General features: G+C 39.2%; 1 protein-coding gene and 1 long non-coding RNA gene across 6 annotated transcripts in view; one reads left to right on the forward strand and one right to left on the reverse strand.

Moving 5' to 3' along the window:
• The window catches only part of LOC131107832 (uncharacterized), a 188,049-nt gene that overhangs the window by 142,068 nt on the left and 26,775 nt on the right, over positions 1-19,206 (forward strand). The gene's annotated exons all lie outside the window — the stretch shown is intronic.
• si:dkey-237h12.3 (teneurin-3) overlaps positions 1-19,206 on the reverse strand; it is a 210,151-nt gene that overhangs the window by 61,066 nt on the left and 129,879 nt on the right. For all 5 annotated transcript variants that reach the window (XM_058058091.1, XM_058058082.1, XM_058058074.1 and 2 more), the window contains 4 exons: positions 17,176-17,277; positions 15,454-15,648; positions 13,387-13,587; positions 3,636-3,821 (listed from right to left, as the gene is read on the reverse strand). In XM_058058091.1, the coding sequence (XP_057914074.1) occupies positions 3,636-3,821; positions 13,387-13,587; positions 15,454-15,648; positions 17,176-17,277 (684 nt within the window). The remainder of the gene's footprint in view (positions 1-3,635; positions 3,822-13,386; positions 13,588-15,453; positions 15,649-17,175; positions 17,278-19,206) is intronic.

Genomic DNA, 19,206 nt, shown 5'->3' on the forward strand with positions numbered 1-19,206 from the left:
AAATCAGATTTTTTTGAGGAGAGAAATTGGTATGGAATTTTCCAAAAATCATTATGAAGTCGAAAATGCAATTTTTATTCTTAACCAATAACTCAATTAGTGGACACAACAAGCTTCAGATTGATCGACCATGAAAATAATATAATAAATATGAATTTACCGTAAAAAAAATATGAAAAAAAAGTATTTTCTGTGAATAATCACCGAAATAATAATTAGAAGTTGGGTAAATTTGTCAAAATTATCAACAAAAGTAAAAAAATATATATAAATTTAAAACACAGCCAATTAAAGGTCAATTTCATTGTAACTATGCAAATGAAAAATTATCCTTTTATTAATCAGAATTTTCCAAAAATAATGCCTAGAAAGTGGAAAACTGTTTCTGGATGTCAATAATTCCCGCTGGACAGTAATTCAGATGGTTTGGAATTTTTGAAATAATCTTCCTTAGCCCATGCCGTACCATCGACAAGGTTTTGTGGACATGTGTAGTTTTTATGTCACCCTTGTAATATAAAAAAAATATAAAATATGGGACATTTTTTGTAAAATACTGGGGTGACTGCAACATTGTCCTATTAAATTGCTGTCGTCCAGGCACCTTTACTGTCACCATTGACATATTTTTCTTTGGAAAACTATTTCAAGAATGGGAAAGAAGGGCAAAATACGAGAGTTTGACAAGTATGACCATGAAGTATACACATTTATGTTCATATGGTAAGTTTGAGCTAAGCAAGGCAATACAAGCAGATTTAAAGTCACACAAAGATAATCCAAATGTAAAAAAAGCGAGTCATCACTTGGTTTTTAGCATGTGTGCGAGTTCAACGTTGGACCAAATTGTTAATTAAAGCAGCGAGTGATTAGGAAGAATCACAGATGCTACGGTCGTAATCGCAGTGCCGTCCATTAGAGGACATACGACTTGCTGCCTAAATGACTTTGTCTGAAACTTCCTAAAATATTCATTATTAACATTCTCCATCTGCTTTCATCCGTGCGGGCGAACACAAAGAAAGGAGAGTGCTGTTTCTCTTGATATTTAAACCTCTTTGTTTTCACTTGACTGCAAGAACAAAAACAAGCTTTGTCAGCTTCAGGCGCATTAGCAATTGACAGTGGGCTCAAAGCAGCTCCATGCTGAGTGCATCATGAAGAATACCTGAGTTACCCTAACTTCACTCTCGCCTCTCGTCTTTAGCCCCGAACTGCAATGCGACAATAGGTTAAGCCTTCCTTATAGAACAGGAACTCCATTCACGCTTCCAAAGAACAGCCCAGGAAGTCCGACTATGGCCATGAAATGTGATTAAAAGACACTTTAAGGATAAAAAAAAAAAGCTCCAAGAAAAGTTGACGTTTTGTCTATTCATATCCGAGCATGGAGTTGGTCTCCTGATGGGACTTTCACACAGAAGGAAGCAGCCAGTCTAGAGTTTGGCTCGGAGTCGGGAAGGATTAAAAGAATCAGGAATGTGACCTCCTTCCACCTGCAAACTCCCTCCGAGAAGGATCCGTGCTGGCTTGTAAATACATAATTAAGCTCCGACAGCCTGGAGTGGCAGATCTTTGTTTCCCAGGTGACGCTTTGACATGGTGGAAGTGCTTAAAGTGGCCCTTGGTGAAATGGGGGTCTGAGGCGGCGTTGGCAGACTTCGAGCAGGGGTGAAGGTGTACGGATAGTCGGAGTTAAAGGTCAATGAGGAGTGGTCTCTTCCAAGTCATTATCCTCATTATTGGTAACTGAAGCGCCACCATTTAATGAAAATAATATTCTAAAGAGGCCTTGACTCGTTTTTTTTTTTTTTTCCCGCCCCACGACAACGCACCCGCCCTTGACTCGCGAATACGGGAACCTGACTTGAAGAGTGGGAAAGGTGCAATCGATAGAAAAATGAGCCATTCAAGGTGAGTCATTGTAAATAGACAGATCCAGTGAAGACGGAGTGGGAAACATTTCCTTTCAACCAAAGAATGTTGAAAAAGTCTTTTGAATTCACATGACCGCTTTAGAAAAGGCTTTCACAAGCAAGGTTTTTCTATAACAAGTTGCTTCTCATGTGAAACAGTGGAAAAAGTGGACATTCTGTTTGGAGACTGCAGAAAAGAATTGATGTTTTTCCCCTCAAAAATGATAAAGCTCAGTTTGTTCACACATGAACCATGTTGCTAACCAAAACAGCAGCACCTACGGATGCACAGGCATTGTCTCTGTCTGATTATTTTTTTTGTTTTTGTTTTTTACAATGGCCCGAAACGCCATGAGGTCCAAGCTCATATTTCCTACTTTCCAACAGTTTTGAATGCAGCAGGTGGATGCAATTTCACACTCCTTGACCAAATCCTTTGGTACAGCTGCACAATCTAATGAGGTCCATATCTTCCTGGGGGCTGTTTCTTAGATCTCGGTTGCCTTGACTACATTATTGAGTCAAATTATTAAGAACCTATTTTGTGGATCCTTCGTAGACATTAAAGTGTAGTTTAAGTGTTTAAATATGTTCTTAAATATTCGTCACTGTTTGTTTTATGAATACGAATGTTAAATTCATGACAAACTGTTTCCCAAGTGACGTCAACGCCAACGTCAAGAAACATCTCCAGATGGTTCTTCCTCCTCAAAAACTATTAACACATCGCTCAAACCTTTGCGATAATCTCTGCAAACATCCTCTGTCTTGTATACCGCCATGTTTGTTTACTTGTTTAAACTGTACTGATGTCACTTGGGAATCGCCCCTTGTTTGCGATAGCAGTTCGGCATGACTCCTACCATCAATGTAGAACCTGAAACATAGAACCTGAACTGAGGTGGTTATACTGTGGAATGAGGGGATCACTGCACAGGAAACTGACTACAATCACGGTTCCAGGTACTAATACTATGATTATACAATAATCATCAATGTTGTTAAGTTTTTACAAAACAAGTGCCACAAAGCATGCTGTGAAGCAGGAAGCACTCCCAGTGATGGTAGTGATGCGGCACCTTTTTAGCGACCCCCCAGTTGAGTTTAGTCTGACACCCCCGCCAAGTAACTGTCCAGTATCTACTTCTGGATCGCATCCGGGATCCAACACATATGGCTGTATTTTAAAAAGATAAATAACTACTATATTCTTCAACTATATTCTTCTATCAACTCCTAGGGTTCGGTAGTCCTTTTAAGCACTTAGGAGTGTGACCAATCACTTTGGAGTGGGCGTGGACGCAGGCGGGCAATGTGTGGAATATTAAAACAAACCGTTTTCACAGGAAGCACAAAATCCAAAAAGATATAGGTGCAGATTCTGGAAGATCTGGAAAGCTTTGCTGGTTATTGTGTGTAGATGCTCTATAGAAGTCCACAACTCAATAAAAAGGGAAAAATTAGCATAATAGGTCCTCTTTAAACTAATATCACAATCAAATATCAATATTATTGTTGAAAAGCAGTAATTTCTCACTAGATTGTGTACGTACTATTATGTGTATATGATGGTGTGTATCTGCAAAGAGTCCCATCTGCGTGATGAACTCCGACCACACTGACATTCACGCTCCGGTGTCGCCCTTATAAGGGCACCATTTCCCTCCACAATCTGCGCCCTGCTGTCACAGAGCGTGTGTGTAGGTGTGCTGTGCTCACCGATAGTGCAGTGCTCGCCCGTCCAGCCCTGGTGGCAGTCGCACTTGCCCTCGCGACACACACCGTGGTCGATGCAGCGTGGGTGACAGTCCCTCTGTTCGCATTCCGGCCCCGTCCAGCCTTCCTCGCAGTGACACATGCCGCTGATGCATGAGCCATGAGGACCGCAATCCACCACGCACACCTCTGGAGCACAAAGAAGAACACGGACATGTGTTTATTTTTTCAGTACTTTGATTATACTCATATTTTCACTGACTTCTAAATGATGTGAGAATCTTCTGGTATGCAAGCATTCATGCACAATATCTGAGGGAATTTCTATCCTGGATTATCTTTGCACACAAAGCGCATACAAAATGAAACGGACACACCGACAAAATACACGTCCATAGAAATAATGCATCTCCTGGCCAGACACCGACATGAATACTACAGTACACAGAAGAAGACAGACAGGAGGAGGAATGCATTGAAAATCTTGCATGCTGTGCCTAGCATTGTGGCTACACAGTAGATAAAAGAGAATGGAAGGTAAAGCCTTTTTCTAAGAGGCCGGCAACGCATGCTGTGCATAATAGAAGAATACGAGATACTTGACTTGTCCTTAGAATCTTTTTAGACAGTCCAAATGAAAGAGGTTACCACCGATCCAGTGTCTAATGTCACTGTTCCTTCCACTTTTTTTATATGTACAGTATGACATTAATAACAGTTGCCTTCCACATGTACATGTGTGTCAGTCCACCACTTCCAATATAAGAATTCTTAGAGAAGATGACAGTAAAATGCTCGCCAGACGCATAGAAAATGTAGTTTGTAAAGACACACCATGCACATAAATGGCAACTTCCAATGAAACCCTTCAGGTCTGGACTCGAGTCAGACTCCAGTCACAAATTTGATGACTTTGGAGTCGATTTTCCAATAGCGCCTATAAGACTTTGCAACTCGACCTGGACTTTGACATCAATGGTTCTGGACTTGACGTGGACTCTCCACATCGACTGTTGACATTTTTTGTGTATTTTATGTCATATTGGTGAATTTAGGCTGCACGGCGACCGAGTGGTTAACGCGCAGGCAATATACAGCTAGGAGACCCGAGTTCGATTCCACCCTCGGGCATCTCTGTGTGGAGTTTGCGTGTTCTCCCCATGCATGCGTGGGTTTTCTCCCCGGGTACTCCGGTTTCCTCCCACATTCCAAAAACATGCTAGGTTAATTGGCGACTCCAAATTGTCCATACGTATGTATGAATGTGAGTGTGAATGGTTGTTTGTCTATATGTGCTCTGTGATTGGCTGGCCACCAGTCCAGAGTGTACCCTGAATTTATTACTTAGTTGCATAATAATAATAATAATAATAGTAATAATACAATACGCTTTACAGTAGAGAATAGCGTCTATAAAACTTGCAACTCGACCTGGACTTTGACATCAATGGTTCTGGACTTGATGTGGACTTTGTTCTGATGACTTGAGAATACTTGTCATTTGCAGTGATTTTCATTTTCCCACTGACACCACCTCATTGAATGCATCCATTAATGTCCAATCAGGCATAAGAACAAACAATGAGGGTATGGCTTACATTTGTGAGCGCCAGACTGCTGGAGAGTGGCAGTGTTTAACACCGGCATGTGTCAGCATGGATCGTTTTATTTGCACGAGCAAATTACAAAGTTGGCGTTTGATTTGGTACACTTAACAGTGCTTATTACTTGGAAGGGCTCAAAAATGTCAGACATATGACTTCGGACTTTGACTGGACCTGGCTGGTTTTGACTTGACTTTGACTTGAGATTCGTGATTAAAGACTTGAGGCTTATTTGAGGCTTGCAAAGCACCGTCTTTCTCCCATCTCTGATAGGTAAAGTGTGAAAAAGTAAGAAAAGTAACAAAAAAAAGAAAGTCTTGTTTTGACTTGACTTGACTCGAGATTCGGGATTCAAGACTTGAGGCTTATTTGAGGCCTGCAAAGCACCGGCTTTCTCCCATCTCTCATAGGTAAAGTGTGAAAAAGTAACAAAAGTAACAAAAAAATTATAGTCTTGTTTTGACTTGACTTGACTCGAGATTTGGGATTAAAGACTTGAGGTTTATTTGAGGCTTGCAAAGCACCGTCGTTCTCCCATCTCTGATAGGTAAAGTGTGAAAAAGTAACAAAAGTAACAAAAAAACTGAAAGTCTTGTTTTGACTTGACTCGAGATTCGTGATTAAAGACTTGAGGTTTATTTCAGGCTTGCAAAGCACCGTCTTTCTCCCATCTCTGATAAGTGTGAATGATAACTATTGTAAGTTACATGTCTCCGTTAGACACTCAAGTATTTTAGTAAACTACTTGTGTAGTGTATCTGTATCTAAATTTGTACTTGGCAAAACCTGAAGTGGGCTTTGTTAAACTGAAGCGAGCTGAGGTTAAATTATTTTAAGTCTGAAGTTAACATGGATTGTTGATAAGTTGCTATATTCATTGCTTATTCAGATTATGTCAGACTTACTATCAACTTTTCAACAGGTCAACAAGACATAAAAATACTGAAATCAGATTTTTTGAGGGGAGAAATTGGGATGGAATTTTCCAAAAATGATTATGAAGTCAAAAATGTAATTTTTATCCTTAATCGATTACTCAATTAGTGGACACAACAAGCTCCAGATTAATCGACTATGAAAATAATGGTGACTTGCAGCCAAATATGAATTTACCGTAAAAAAAAAATAAAGATTAGCAATAATTATGCATTCTCTGTGAATAATCACCTAAATGATCATTAGAATTTGGGTAAATTTGTCGAAATTATGAACAAAAGTAACACAAAAAAAGATTTAAAAACACAGCCAATCAAAGTCTTGTTTTTTCGGTACATTATTTTAAGTCTGAAGTTAACATGGATTGTTGATAAGTTGCTATATGTATTGTTTATTCATCAGCTACATGTGTACCGTGTACTGTGTATGTGTGTAAGTGACCTGTCAGACTTACTATGAACTTTTCAACATATTTCAGTTTTTCTAAGATACTTTTTCTATAATGTACCAGTCACAGGCCCATAAAAAATGTAGTCCACAAATGGTCCTCGGGCCACACTTTGGACATCGGTGGTGTACAAGACGCACACATACCAGGTTGAAGTGCACTTTGGCATCAAGCGAGGATTACACAGTTTGTATGATGAAATAAACATTTAATGTCTTTCTAATGTGTGCCGTGCGGGAATTCAGAGCGGAGTTATGATGCATACAAATGAAAAAAAAAAAACATTTTTTGCAAGTGAGTGGGACAACACTTACATCACAGAGTCTTCCCTACACTGATCCAGTATAGTGTATCAATCTGATAACAGTGGACTTAGAAGTGAGTCTTGTGGAACTACTTTTTTTGATAGGCTTTCTCTATTGTTTCTTCACATTTATTCAGTTTTTTTCCAACACACTGTATTATGTATGTTAAGTTTATGTGCCAGTACTGTGAAAGATTAGCATTTTTGTGAAAAATGTCTGATATTTATTTGTGTGATCATACTGAAACGGAACGGCCATGTTCACGCGCCGCGGCTTGACCCATTCTTTTGTTCTTCCGCCGATGCTATCGGCTATTTCGCTTCTTTTAGAGTTCAAAAGGTGAGCAAATAAACAGAAATAACTGGTATGAGTCATAATGTCTGATTCATGTATAGCAATTTCCTTGTGCACACCGCACGGCAAAGCACTTTGTTTTGTTGTGCGCGGCATGTGGGAAGGCTGGTGTGAGGAGTGTGATGCATCCAAGTCGTCTGGACTTTGACAAATGTTACATCGCAGCGTGCGTGCAAAGCAAAGCGCCCGTTATGAGTCGGCGTTATCTCAATAAAGACGATAAATCAGCGCTCGGGGCGAAGGCTAACTCTCAACGAGGTGTCGTCGGCGCTGGTGAGAATAAAGTGTGACAATAGTGGAGTGTGTCCTTAAAGTTGAAGTGGTTCCAAGTAATGTAGAACTGCAAAGTTTTGCGCTTCAACTTACAGAGTTCAACAAAACGTGTCCTTTTGTTCACACTAATCCAGCTGCACTATATTCTCTTTCGGTAAACTTTTTCTTCACATGAGAGACCCGAGATGGTTGCGATTAAGCAGCGCTCGCACTGTCGAATATTAACAGCACCTCTGGAGGGGAGTCATTGGATTCTAAAAGGGTTCCTCCTTCCCAAAGAATCCATGTAATCAATTTTTCATTAGTGCCAAAGTGTTTGTCTGCTGTGAACACGCTGCGGTCCCGAGCTGCACTGGAGGTTGTGGGCGGTCGATCGTCGTGGCACGCTTGTTAATTAAAGTTTATTTAATTGCGGAAGAACCACAGCATTAATTGCATAGCTTTGGAATTCCCTACACACTCCGCTGGGTTAACCAACCCACTCGCTTTTGGGATGCAACAACCCCATCGACAGTTCTGAGATTCTCTTAGTGAGGCGGAGAGAAAGTCTTTGTTCACGTGGTTGTGTTAGCTTTTGTTCCTTGGGAAGTGTCAAAAGGAAGATTGTGTATGTTTGGCTTTTCTAGGGGTATTTCCGCTTCTCTCACATCCCCAAAATATGCATGTTTGATTTACGAGAAACGATGGAGCGTATTCATATTAGGCCATTTGTACCATGCTGGACCTGGACACGATTCCCCAAGTATTCATGCTTCGGACCGTCCATCACTTTTATTCTGCAGTTTTACTGCAAATTCTCTTACTTTGTGGATTATTATTATTATTATTATTATTATTATTATGGTGTTGGGCTGCACGGTGGTCGTGTGGTTAGCGGAAGCATTGTAGTATACTACATTGGTTACTAGGTGTCAGTAATTGTTTGGTGAGACAGGCACTGGAGTCGTCACTAAGGTTCTCCAGGGAATAAGTGGATAAGTGGTCAGCGTGCAGGTCTCGCAGCTAGGAGAACCACGTTCAATTCCACCTTCGGCCATCTCTGTGTGGAGTTTGCATGTTCTCCCCGTGGGTTTCCTCCCACATTCCAAAAACATGCTAGGTTAATTAGCGACTCCAAATTGTCCATAGGTATGAATGTGAGTGTGAATGGTTGTTTGTCTATATGTGCCCTGTGATTGGCTGGCCACCAGTCCAGGGTGTACCCTGAATGTATTAATTAGTTATATAATAATAATAATACATTTTATTTGTATAGTGCTTTTCAGTGTACTCAAAGACGCTTTACAGTAGAGAAAAATAAATAAAAATAGAGTTGAGTAAAAACAGAGTAAAATATGCATTCAAATACAATATCAATACATTCATTCAGAGCTAAAAACAAGTCTGGGGCTCAAATATAATTTTATTTGAATTATTGAAATATTGAAATTACACTTCTGTTCAACTTGCACGTCACAAAATTCCATTAAAATTTCATTTTTTTAAGCACCATTTCAGACACTGTTTCAGAAATAGTGATTTTATCAAATAATCTTTAAACAACAACCGACTGGAGTTAAGTGGGCCCAATCACGCTTGGTTGGCGGCGAAAACGCGATGTGAATGGTGGACTGGTGACCAGTCCAAGGTGTAATCAAGCGTTATAAAAAATGGATGAAGCAATCTACATCAAACTATTTGTGCATATTTCAAACTGCAATATGTGGAAGCGCACTAGAGAATAGTCTCAGTCGTTGTCATGGTGATCCTGGAGCTATAAGTGTTTGAATACATATAGAATAGCGAGCACATAACAGATGGGAGGGGCCGGCCTCTGAACTAACACGTCCCTTCGGCCTGTGCGGAAATACAAGTCCTTGAATGCAAAGTCGGTGACAAATGAAGAGGCTGTGAGCAGGTGGGACACACAAAGGTTTAACAAATAAAACGGGTGAAATATTGTGGCCTTTTTGGGAGAAAGGTTCAGAATAAATCTGCGTCTCATATTTTATAATAAGATACCTCGGTGACACCTTGAGGAAGAACATATGTTGGGTCCCGCAAGATTAATGTGGGGTGTCAACACTTTGTTGTTAACATATGTCGGCTTTTATAGCAGCAAGCGGCGCTACAAGTGTCACACATCCAACTTTCGGAACACCTACTTTGACTTCGGCGCCACACGGCATAATGAAGCGGCTCACTTTTTTTTTTTTTTCTTCTTAATTTAATCGAGGTTGTAAACATAAAGCGTGTCAGCAAGAATTCATAAGGCTCTGTCAGCGGAGTGAGAAACACGAGCCGGTGGAGCCCACATTCATCACCGCGCCGGCAAATTCCGACTTTCAATCAGCGGGACATCACAAATGAATAATTTGGGTTCTCGTGCGAGGAGAAGCGATGTGAGGAATAATTTGATTTAGCCGTCTATTCTGCTCAAAGACGTTCACATTTTCACATTCATTTAGGGAAAGAAATTTGAAAGTCTGTCTGATTAATGACGGTAGAGTGAAATGTGAGGTTTAGAGCTTACACTTCCTGGTCACTTTGTTTTTTTTTTTTAGGTACAGAAATGGGAATGCTGGGAATGAATCACGCAAATTTTTTATTATCACTTTTCATTCATCTTCTTGAAAAACAACTAAAAACCCACCTTTTTAAATCTGTTTTTAATGTCTAACTTTTTATACCTGACTGTTGTGCCCCGCCCCGCTTTTACTCATGTTTTAATAGTGTATATAAAAATGAATGAATGTTGTATTTTAACATATCTTTTACACTGTTTATTTGTTTTTATTCAACTCCATTTTTCTGTAAAGTGTCTTTGAGTATTTTGAAAAGCGCTATACAAATAAAATGTATTATTATTATTTATTATTCTTATTCCGCCAGTACAGGGTGGACCCCGCCTCTTGTCCAAAGACAGCTGGGATAGGCTCCAGCGTACCTGTGACCCTCGTGAGGATAAGCGGCAAAAAAAATGGATGGATGGATGTCCACCGACTGATTCAAACCAATCCGACGTCCAAATATTCTGCTTAATAAAAGCACATTAGCGATCAATCAGGGCCTTTCAAAACAGTTCCCATATTTACTGTAATTTTAACTTTCTGTGACGTTTTTTTTCCCCGTTGAAAATGGCAATTTAACTAGCATCCCCTATTGTTTGTTAACCATTTTCCTCGTTTTAACTTAACTTCAATCCCAGCCATGTTTGATGGTTTTTTAAGGCACACGGAATACAGTGATGGAGGATAAGAGGTGGAGAAGATGGCTGGCATGACTCTGGTCATGATGGTTCAATCCTCAGTCAGTGAAAGGATTTAAACACATCCAGCCATGCCGCTTATCCTCACGAGTGTCCCGGGAGGTATGCTGGAGCCTATCCCAGCTGTCTTCAAGCGAGAGGCGGGTTACACCCTGGACTGGTCGCCAGCCAATCACAGGGCACATATAGACAAACAACCATTCACACTCACATTCATACCTATGGACAATTTGGAGTCGCCAATTAACCTAGCATGTTTTTGGAATGTGGGAGGAAACCGGAGTACCCGGAGAAAACCCACGCATGCACGGGGAGAACATGCAAACTCCACACAGAGATGGCAAGAGGGTGGAATTGAACCTAGCTGTGAGGTCTGCGCGCTAACCACACGTCCGCCGTGCAGCCCTAGTCAAAACATAAAAACCTATTTATGTCCTTCTAAATATGTTTTTTTTTTACATTATTAGAGACCTCCAGACATGAACTAACACCCCTATACTGACTTTTACCCCAAGTAACAGCAGACATAATAAGACAATATAAGGCTTGTGCTACTAACCTAGCATGTGTTTGGAATGTGGGAGGAATCCGGAGTACCCGGAGAAAACCCACGTATGCACGGGGAGAACATGCAAACTCCACACAGTCTGAGAATCGAACCCAGGTCTCCCCGATCTCCCGACTGCGTGGCCTACATGCTAACAATTTCACACAATTTCCAGTGAAATGATTTAATGTAATTAAGGAAGTGTACGAGTATATCAAAGTACACACAGTATGATTAAATGATGCCTTTAATGACTAATCTGCAGTGGTACTGGAGGCTAATGTTGTGGTCCATTATTTTCGTATTTGCGTGACTTTAAAAAGGAAACACAGAGGTACGTTTGCAAGGATGTGTCACTGAACGGCGCCACACTAACGACATTAGGAGTTAATTAGCTGGCGGATGGAATGAAAGGCCCCACAGATTACATTAGATGTGCCAATAAATTGAATTATCCTCAATACAAATACCATCTGAAATTAAAGTAATTATTAGGGTTAAAGGTCGGACATTAATTTAAGTAAACTACATGTGCATCTTGGGCGCTTTTCTTTGTCTAATTATATAAAGTAGCAATAAAATTATGGGTTTGTGTAGTTGTACTTATTATATTATGGACAAGCACGTGTGTGCACAATTTGAGCAAGATTGGTTGAGAAACATGACCACTATCGAACAAAATGTCTTTGCAGGGGCACAGATGGGACTTGTGAGTCAATGAGCATTTGTCTAATTATGATCGAAATTTGACGATATCTGTATTACATGTATGCTAGCATGCATGTATCACAAACCATTTTCACCACTACTTATAAAGGGTGCCAAAAATTTAATACTTTGGCGATCTTGGTTTTACGATGTTTCTTGTTCCAATGTTTTGTGGTTAAATGTGCTGCCAAAAATTTGTTTAAAAAATCATTTTTGTCCAAAAACATGAGACTCACTGGAGAGCTAGCGACCGGAACAATAAAAGGAACAGTCTTATTTTTGTATTTTGTACAGTATTTTTTTTGTAAAATGACTTTTTTTTGTCTTAGTCTGAGTTTTTAACATGAAGTAAATTTTGTAAAACATAAAAAGATCTTGTGTAACAATAATAATATTATTATGTATGATTATATTATATATGATTACATGATATATTATTATATATTATTATATTGTATATTATATTATATTATTATTATATAACATTTTTACATATTATTTAGCTTATTTGGGGAGAATATTTTTTCATAATATTACAACTTTATTTTTGTGAAATGTCAGTTGTCTCGCTCAAAATATTACAGCATCAGTCTGGCAAAACTACAAGATTTTTGTTTTAATGTCACCACTTTATTGGAGTAAAATCTTTATTTGTTGGGAAATGTTTGTCTTTTGGCACGTTGACAAAATACTTTTCTTCTGATATTACAATTTTTGCTTCGAGTAATTTTATTCATAAACATTTATTATTATTATTATTCATTCATTCATTCATTTTCTACCACTTATCCTCACGAGGGTCGCGGGGGGTGCTGGAGCCTATCCCAGCTGTCTTCGGGTAAGAGGCGGGGTAAAACCTGGACTGGTGACCAGCCAATCACAGGGCACATATAGACAAACAACCATTCACACTCACATTCATACCTATGGACAATTTGGAGTCGCCAATTAACCTAGCATGTTTTTGGAATGTGGGAGGAAACCGGAGTACCCGGAGAAAACCCAGGCATGCACGGATTATTATGATTATTATTGATTATTATTGATTTTAAGTGTGTGGCTCATGCTGGTTGGAAGTGTTGGCCTGCTCAGCCACACTGTGGAATTAAATATTATTGGTTATTAGTTACTTTTAACACACCAATATGTCATCCAAACAACAGTGCACCAAAGAAAAGGAAAGCCATCACCATGGAAATGAACTCAGATGGGACCATCATTAGGGAGAAAGATGACTGTATGCAGGAGGGGTCATGGATTCCATGAGCTGTTACAAACCTATCTAAGAATCTAAGCAGCACACCACATAGTAGATATTAAAAAGAAACTGACCTATGGAGCAGTCGGCCCCGGTCCAGTTCTCCTCACAGATGCAGGCTCCGGAGTCTGTGTTGAAGGTTCCGTGACTGGAGCACTGTTCTGGACAGGTGCTCTTCAGGATCTCGCAGCTGATGCCACCCCAGCCCGGGTTACAGTGGCACTCGCCGTGATGACAAGTCCCGTGTCCGGCACACTTTGGATCCACGCAGTCCACTGAGGAGACAATTAGGACTAAGACTTGTAGACTTTTACTTCAATTACATTCAAGTTACTTTTTATTTGAACTCTTAGTGGTTTTTCTTTCTGACCTATTTTGTACTTTGGGGCTAATGATGTTCCATTAGAGCACTCGGAAAAGGAGCATAATTGGTGTCACGGCTTAAATCATCACTGTAAATGCTCTTTTTCTTCTTTTAAAGGGAATAGAAAAAGGTCCGACAGTCACATTTTAGCCAGCATTTTTTATCGGAATACTGTCTTGTTGGAGTTTATAAAAACGTATAATTGTGTCTTTGGTATTGAATGAGTTAAGAATACTGTTAGAACGGATTCGGAATATTTGGATGTATCTAGGAACACCGTGTGATTGCCGTTCGATTGCTGCTCGAAGTCTGATGGTAAGGTGCCGCTTCAAGAGAAATAGGAGCTGGAATGCCGTCCCCACTAGCGGCCAGTGGTGGAATTAAACTTTTTTCCTTGTCGGAATGACATGATTGTGAACCGGAGGATGATTTCAGCGGCATCTGGCTATGTCAAATGCAATCAAAATGTTTGGAATGCTGTTGGAATACCATAAGAATCTTTAGTGCAGTTAGAATACCTCTAGTATCTCTTTAATACTCGGGTATACTCGGGTATCCGCATGCATAATAACGTTGATTTATTCCGTGTCTGTGTGCATGTGAGGTCGGTCACCCACACATGTAAGTCTGATCTGATAATTGTCTTTTGTCCGCGCGCCAGTCGATAACGTTAAACGCGGCAGAGTGGATTGGCAGAGGGGAAAAAGATAAAGAGATCCCCATAAATGACGTCATTGACTGATTGATCGGGACAGACGACTGTGAAGCTTAGCGATAGGTTAGTCAATTAGCGTCCTCGCTTTGCACGCTCATGTGTGGAGAGAGAGAGAGAGACAGAGTTAATTTATTCACACAGTGTCAATACCAACAACATACAGAGCATTATCTGCTTGGCTGGCTTGACCGCACGCGTTGTTCCAGCATGAAAGTGGCCCTGACCCCACCACCCAAGCACGTAATTTGCACAGGGGATAGTGGGGCGGTCAAGCCATTTTAATAAAAATATGCATTATTTAGCATTAATATCTAATTGGTTTTCTTTATTTATATCATTTGCTATACCCCGGAATCACAAAAAGGCAGACAGACTACATTTTCTTTATTGTTGGTCGACACCTAAACCTAATAAAGAAGAAAAAATACTGACCAAAAAGAGGTAAATACCTGTATGGTTAAGTTAGGTGAAGATGTAATGGTAATGGTTTAATTTCATTTGAACATGCATCAGATTACAATTGGATGCATCACATAATCAGTTCACAGTTCCACATGTCCAAAAGGAGTAGGAAGAAGCAAAGCTTATTAAATCCTACCCCTCCATCTGGTACTTTTACAATCAGTAACTGTTACATTTGTTCACTTCCTGCTTTCCTAATATAGTTTATTTTTATTTTTTTATTTTATTTTTGTCCCGTACCGAAGTACAAGGTGATATGACCATCCAATGACATAATGGGTACCATAGTAAGTGTCAATATAGTGATATGTATAGCACATCATGACTGGTTCAAGACTCTTCATCCTTGTATTTAGCAAACATCAACTGCTTGTATTGTTTCTTGAATTGGCTCATCGTTGTGCATTTTTTGTGTGTTCTAACATACAAATAGTCTTACATACTGTCGTATTTCCAGGCTTTTGTTTGGATTTTTATTTTCAACTGGTGATGCCCACAAATATGTGATATCAGATTGCCGTGTCCCCCCCACTCCCGATGGTAGACCCAAAGTTACGCCCTTGCCACCACTACTATGAAATAGGTTTTATCTACATTTACCTTGCTCACAGTTGCTTCCTCTCCAGCCGGTGTTGCACACACAGTTGCCCGCCACGCACACCCCGTGACCCCCACACTGGGGGTCCACACACTGGCCGGAGGCCACGTCGCACTCGGTGCCCTTCCAGCCGCTGTAACACTGGCAGCGCCCCCTGGTGTACTGGCCATTACCGCTGCACAACACGGGACAGGCGGCTAGGAGACACAAGCATTCGGGTCATTCACAAAATGCTACATTTATATTATTACAGCAGAAAAAAACTTGATTAATTATGAAAATCATATTATTACTGCATTCATTAATTTATTATCATTATAAGACATGTGAGAAGAAATTAAGCAGCCTGTGAACTATTAAAATAAATATTATTACGATGTTAAATTGTAAAAATACAATTTTCCATATTCAAGGGTCATGGGTATACTGAAGCCGTAAATTATTATTATGGTTGTTATTATTGTTAGTAAAAAATAATAAGTAATGCAAAATATTATTATTATCATTATTATCATTAGTATTATTATTTTGTCCAATGATTAAAAATATGATGTAAGTGAAAAATAGCGTTTTAAGCTATTATTATTATTATTATTTTTATGAATACTGATACTGGTTTTACAGATAATAATAACACCTTAAGCAGTTATAGTTATTTTGTTAAATGATAATAACATAATGTAAACGAACATCAGCAACATATCTATTATTTTTAACTAAAGTTATTGATTTTATTAGATTGTTATTAGTAGTAGTAGTAGTAGTAGCAGCAGTATTACAAATAATAATGAGATATTAAGGAGTCTCGAAGTGGATTATCATAGTTATTATGTCAAAGAATAATAATAATAATGTAATCAAAAAATACATGGTGTTTAAATAACTAATTTTATTGAATTTATTATGTAACCAGAAGAACAATTATTGTGTATATATATATATATATATATATATATATATATATATATATATATATATATATATATATATATATATATATATATATATATATATATATATATATATATATATATATATATATATATATATATATATATATATATATATATATATATATATATATATATATATATATATATATATATATATATATATATATATATATATATATATATATATATATATATATATATATATATATATATATATATATATATATATATATATATATATATATATATATATATATATATATATATATATATATTTCCAAAAGCATGAGATCACAGTTTGTATATTTATACCAATAACAATAATCATGTCACGAACAAGACCCGAGCTGTTAAAAGACACAAGCGTAATAACAGTTGATGTGAAAGGCCAATATTTTGAAGCTAATGAAATGATCAAACAAACCGTCGGCCATGAAGCCAAAGTCAATAGCGTTCATCCTCCGGTGGCCACAAATGATAGAAGCTGTCAAGCAGCAGATCACAAACCATCCGCCTTTACACCAGAGCATCATAAGAAGCCTTATTCACATCTTTTAAATCTAAAATAAATCTGTTTTAAGTGTGTGAAAAGTGCATAAATCTCAGCGGGAGTCTTTGGCGGTGATGGAGTGCAAAGTGCGGATTAGTCAAAAGAGTCAAGTCCACTGTGGTTAGCGGCACAAGTAGGTCTTTTTTTTGCCGTGTCAATGAAGTGAACATTTAAGTAATAACTTAACCGAGCAGTAAAGTATGAAAAAAGTAGATAATTACCTCTGGAACAGTACGGCCCAATGAATCCCGGGAAGCAGTGACAGGATCCTGCGACACACTCGCCGTTCCCGTAGCAGTTGTGTGCGCACTCGGTGACAGACTCTGTGGGAAGTCAAACTATTAATAACGCATCATGCTGTCACGTTGCCGCAAATCTGGGAGATCTCTCCAAAGTAACTTTTGACAAGTGCACATTTCATAAAGTGCTGGGAAGACAGCGCTGCTTCCAACCTTTTACTCTTTTTTTTTTACGTTTTTAATTCCCATCCAAGCATCCCTTATTTGCAGATGTTTTATAAGGCAAAGCGTTTGTCTCCTTTTCCGCTCAGGTTTAAGCCTCCAGAACATGTCTGCTACACCCCAACTGCTCCCATCCACGCCGTGTCAAATAAAAGCCACAAAAGTGTTATAAATTAGCCCAAATAATTCAATTTCCTTGACACATATTCCCTTCTTTCCACTCTTCCATCGCGCACCGACGCCCCGGTTGATCAAGCCAACGCAAGCCAAGCAATCTCTTGAGTATTTACGGCTTCAAATCCTCTCTGAGTTGAAGTTAATCTGACACATCCTACACAAAGAGCTTGTGTGCACTCAACAGACCATCGCTCATCAGGGACAACACCCCTTCACCCCCCCAAACCCCAAAAGGCCAAAGCCTTCATTTTGATAAGTGAAGAGGGCAAACTTTTTTGTTATTACTCAGGATTGTATTGGTGGACTTGGATCCAGGCAATTTTGACCTGGCACATCAATACTTTCATATTTGGAGGGCCCAATCAATGAAACTACCCCCAAAGGAAATAGAGAAGTAGGAAAAATGTTATCTCAATCCTTTTTTTCCCACCTCAAAAACCCTACATGGAAATTACACCATGTCCAAAGTCCTGAAAAGTTGCTAGCTGGAAGGATCAATGCCAATGCATGGCTTTTATTACAGCATGCAGGTCCAATGATCCACTATCCTCCAAAGAACACCCCCTCGTCTCGTCTGCCTCCAAGGTTGCTCAAAGTCGGGCAAAATCGACTTGTTTGCAAAGCAGGTGGAATTTTTCATCTCTAATCTGAACCGTCCGGGTTAGATCATGCAAGCAAAGCCTGAAATAGGAAACTCGTGGTAAGTTTACATAGGAACACACTGGTAGAAACTTTATGGATTATTGACAAGGCACTACGGCAGGGAAGAGGTGCAAAACCCTGCAACCAATTACAATTACTCTAACTGGAAGGGGAATTATAATTAGTGGATGCTTCGACTGATCTGGTATAGGAATCTGTCCATTTTGTCCGGAAGTGCAAAACACTTCAGCAAACTCTTAAACACTTTAACATTTCGGATTTATTTATTTATGAGTTATGTATTCTGTTAGCGAGCTAACCAGCTGAGCTCAAATGTATTTCTTCAAAACTTAATTCATTCATTTTCTACCGCTTATCCTCATGAGGGTCACAAGGGATGCTGGAGCCTATCCCAGCTGTCTTTGGGCGAGAGGCATTTGGAGTCGCTAATTAACCTAGCATGTTTTTGGAATGTGGGAGGAAACCGGAGTACCCGGAGGAAACCCACGGGGAGAACATGCAAACTCCACACATAAATGGCCGAGGGTGGAATTGAACTCTGGTCTCCTAGCTGTGAGGCCTGCGCGCTAACCACTCAACCTCCGTGCAGCCTTATTCAAAACTTAAGAGGCCAATAACTAACCACTTCCACATGGCATGGGAGGAGACTTTTTTTTCCACTCAAACATATCAAACATGCCATGGCTGACTTCATGGCGTCATGCAAAGTTAAGGTAATACAATAAGGTAATATAATGTGAGTACTATAATCGTACTGCAAAATTGCATCATGCAACCCTGTAATATGACGGACACATACAAATACGTATTCATGCAGACAGATTTTGGTCTAAGAACATGTTGTTTTCAATTTTTTCATATCTTTATGCAGCACACCATGCACATTCATCATTCACCATGCACATGTATTTATTTAAGAAAAACAGGGACAGTGCACGTTGGCCAACATTT

This window comes from Doryrhamphus excisus, chromosome 2 (genome assembly GCF_030265055.1).
Source record: "Doryrhamphus excisus isolate RoL2022-K1 chromosome 2, RoL_Dexc_1.0, whole genome shotgun sequence".
Taxonomy (NCBI): Eukaryota; Metazoa; Chordata; class Actinopteri; order Syngnathiformes; family Syngnathidae; genus Doryrhamphus; species Doryrhamphus excisus.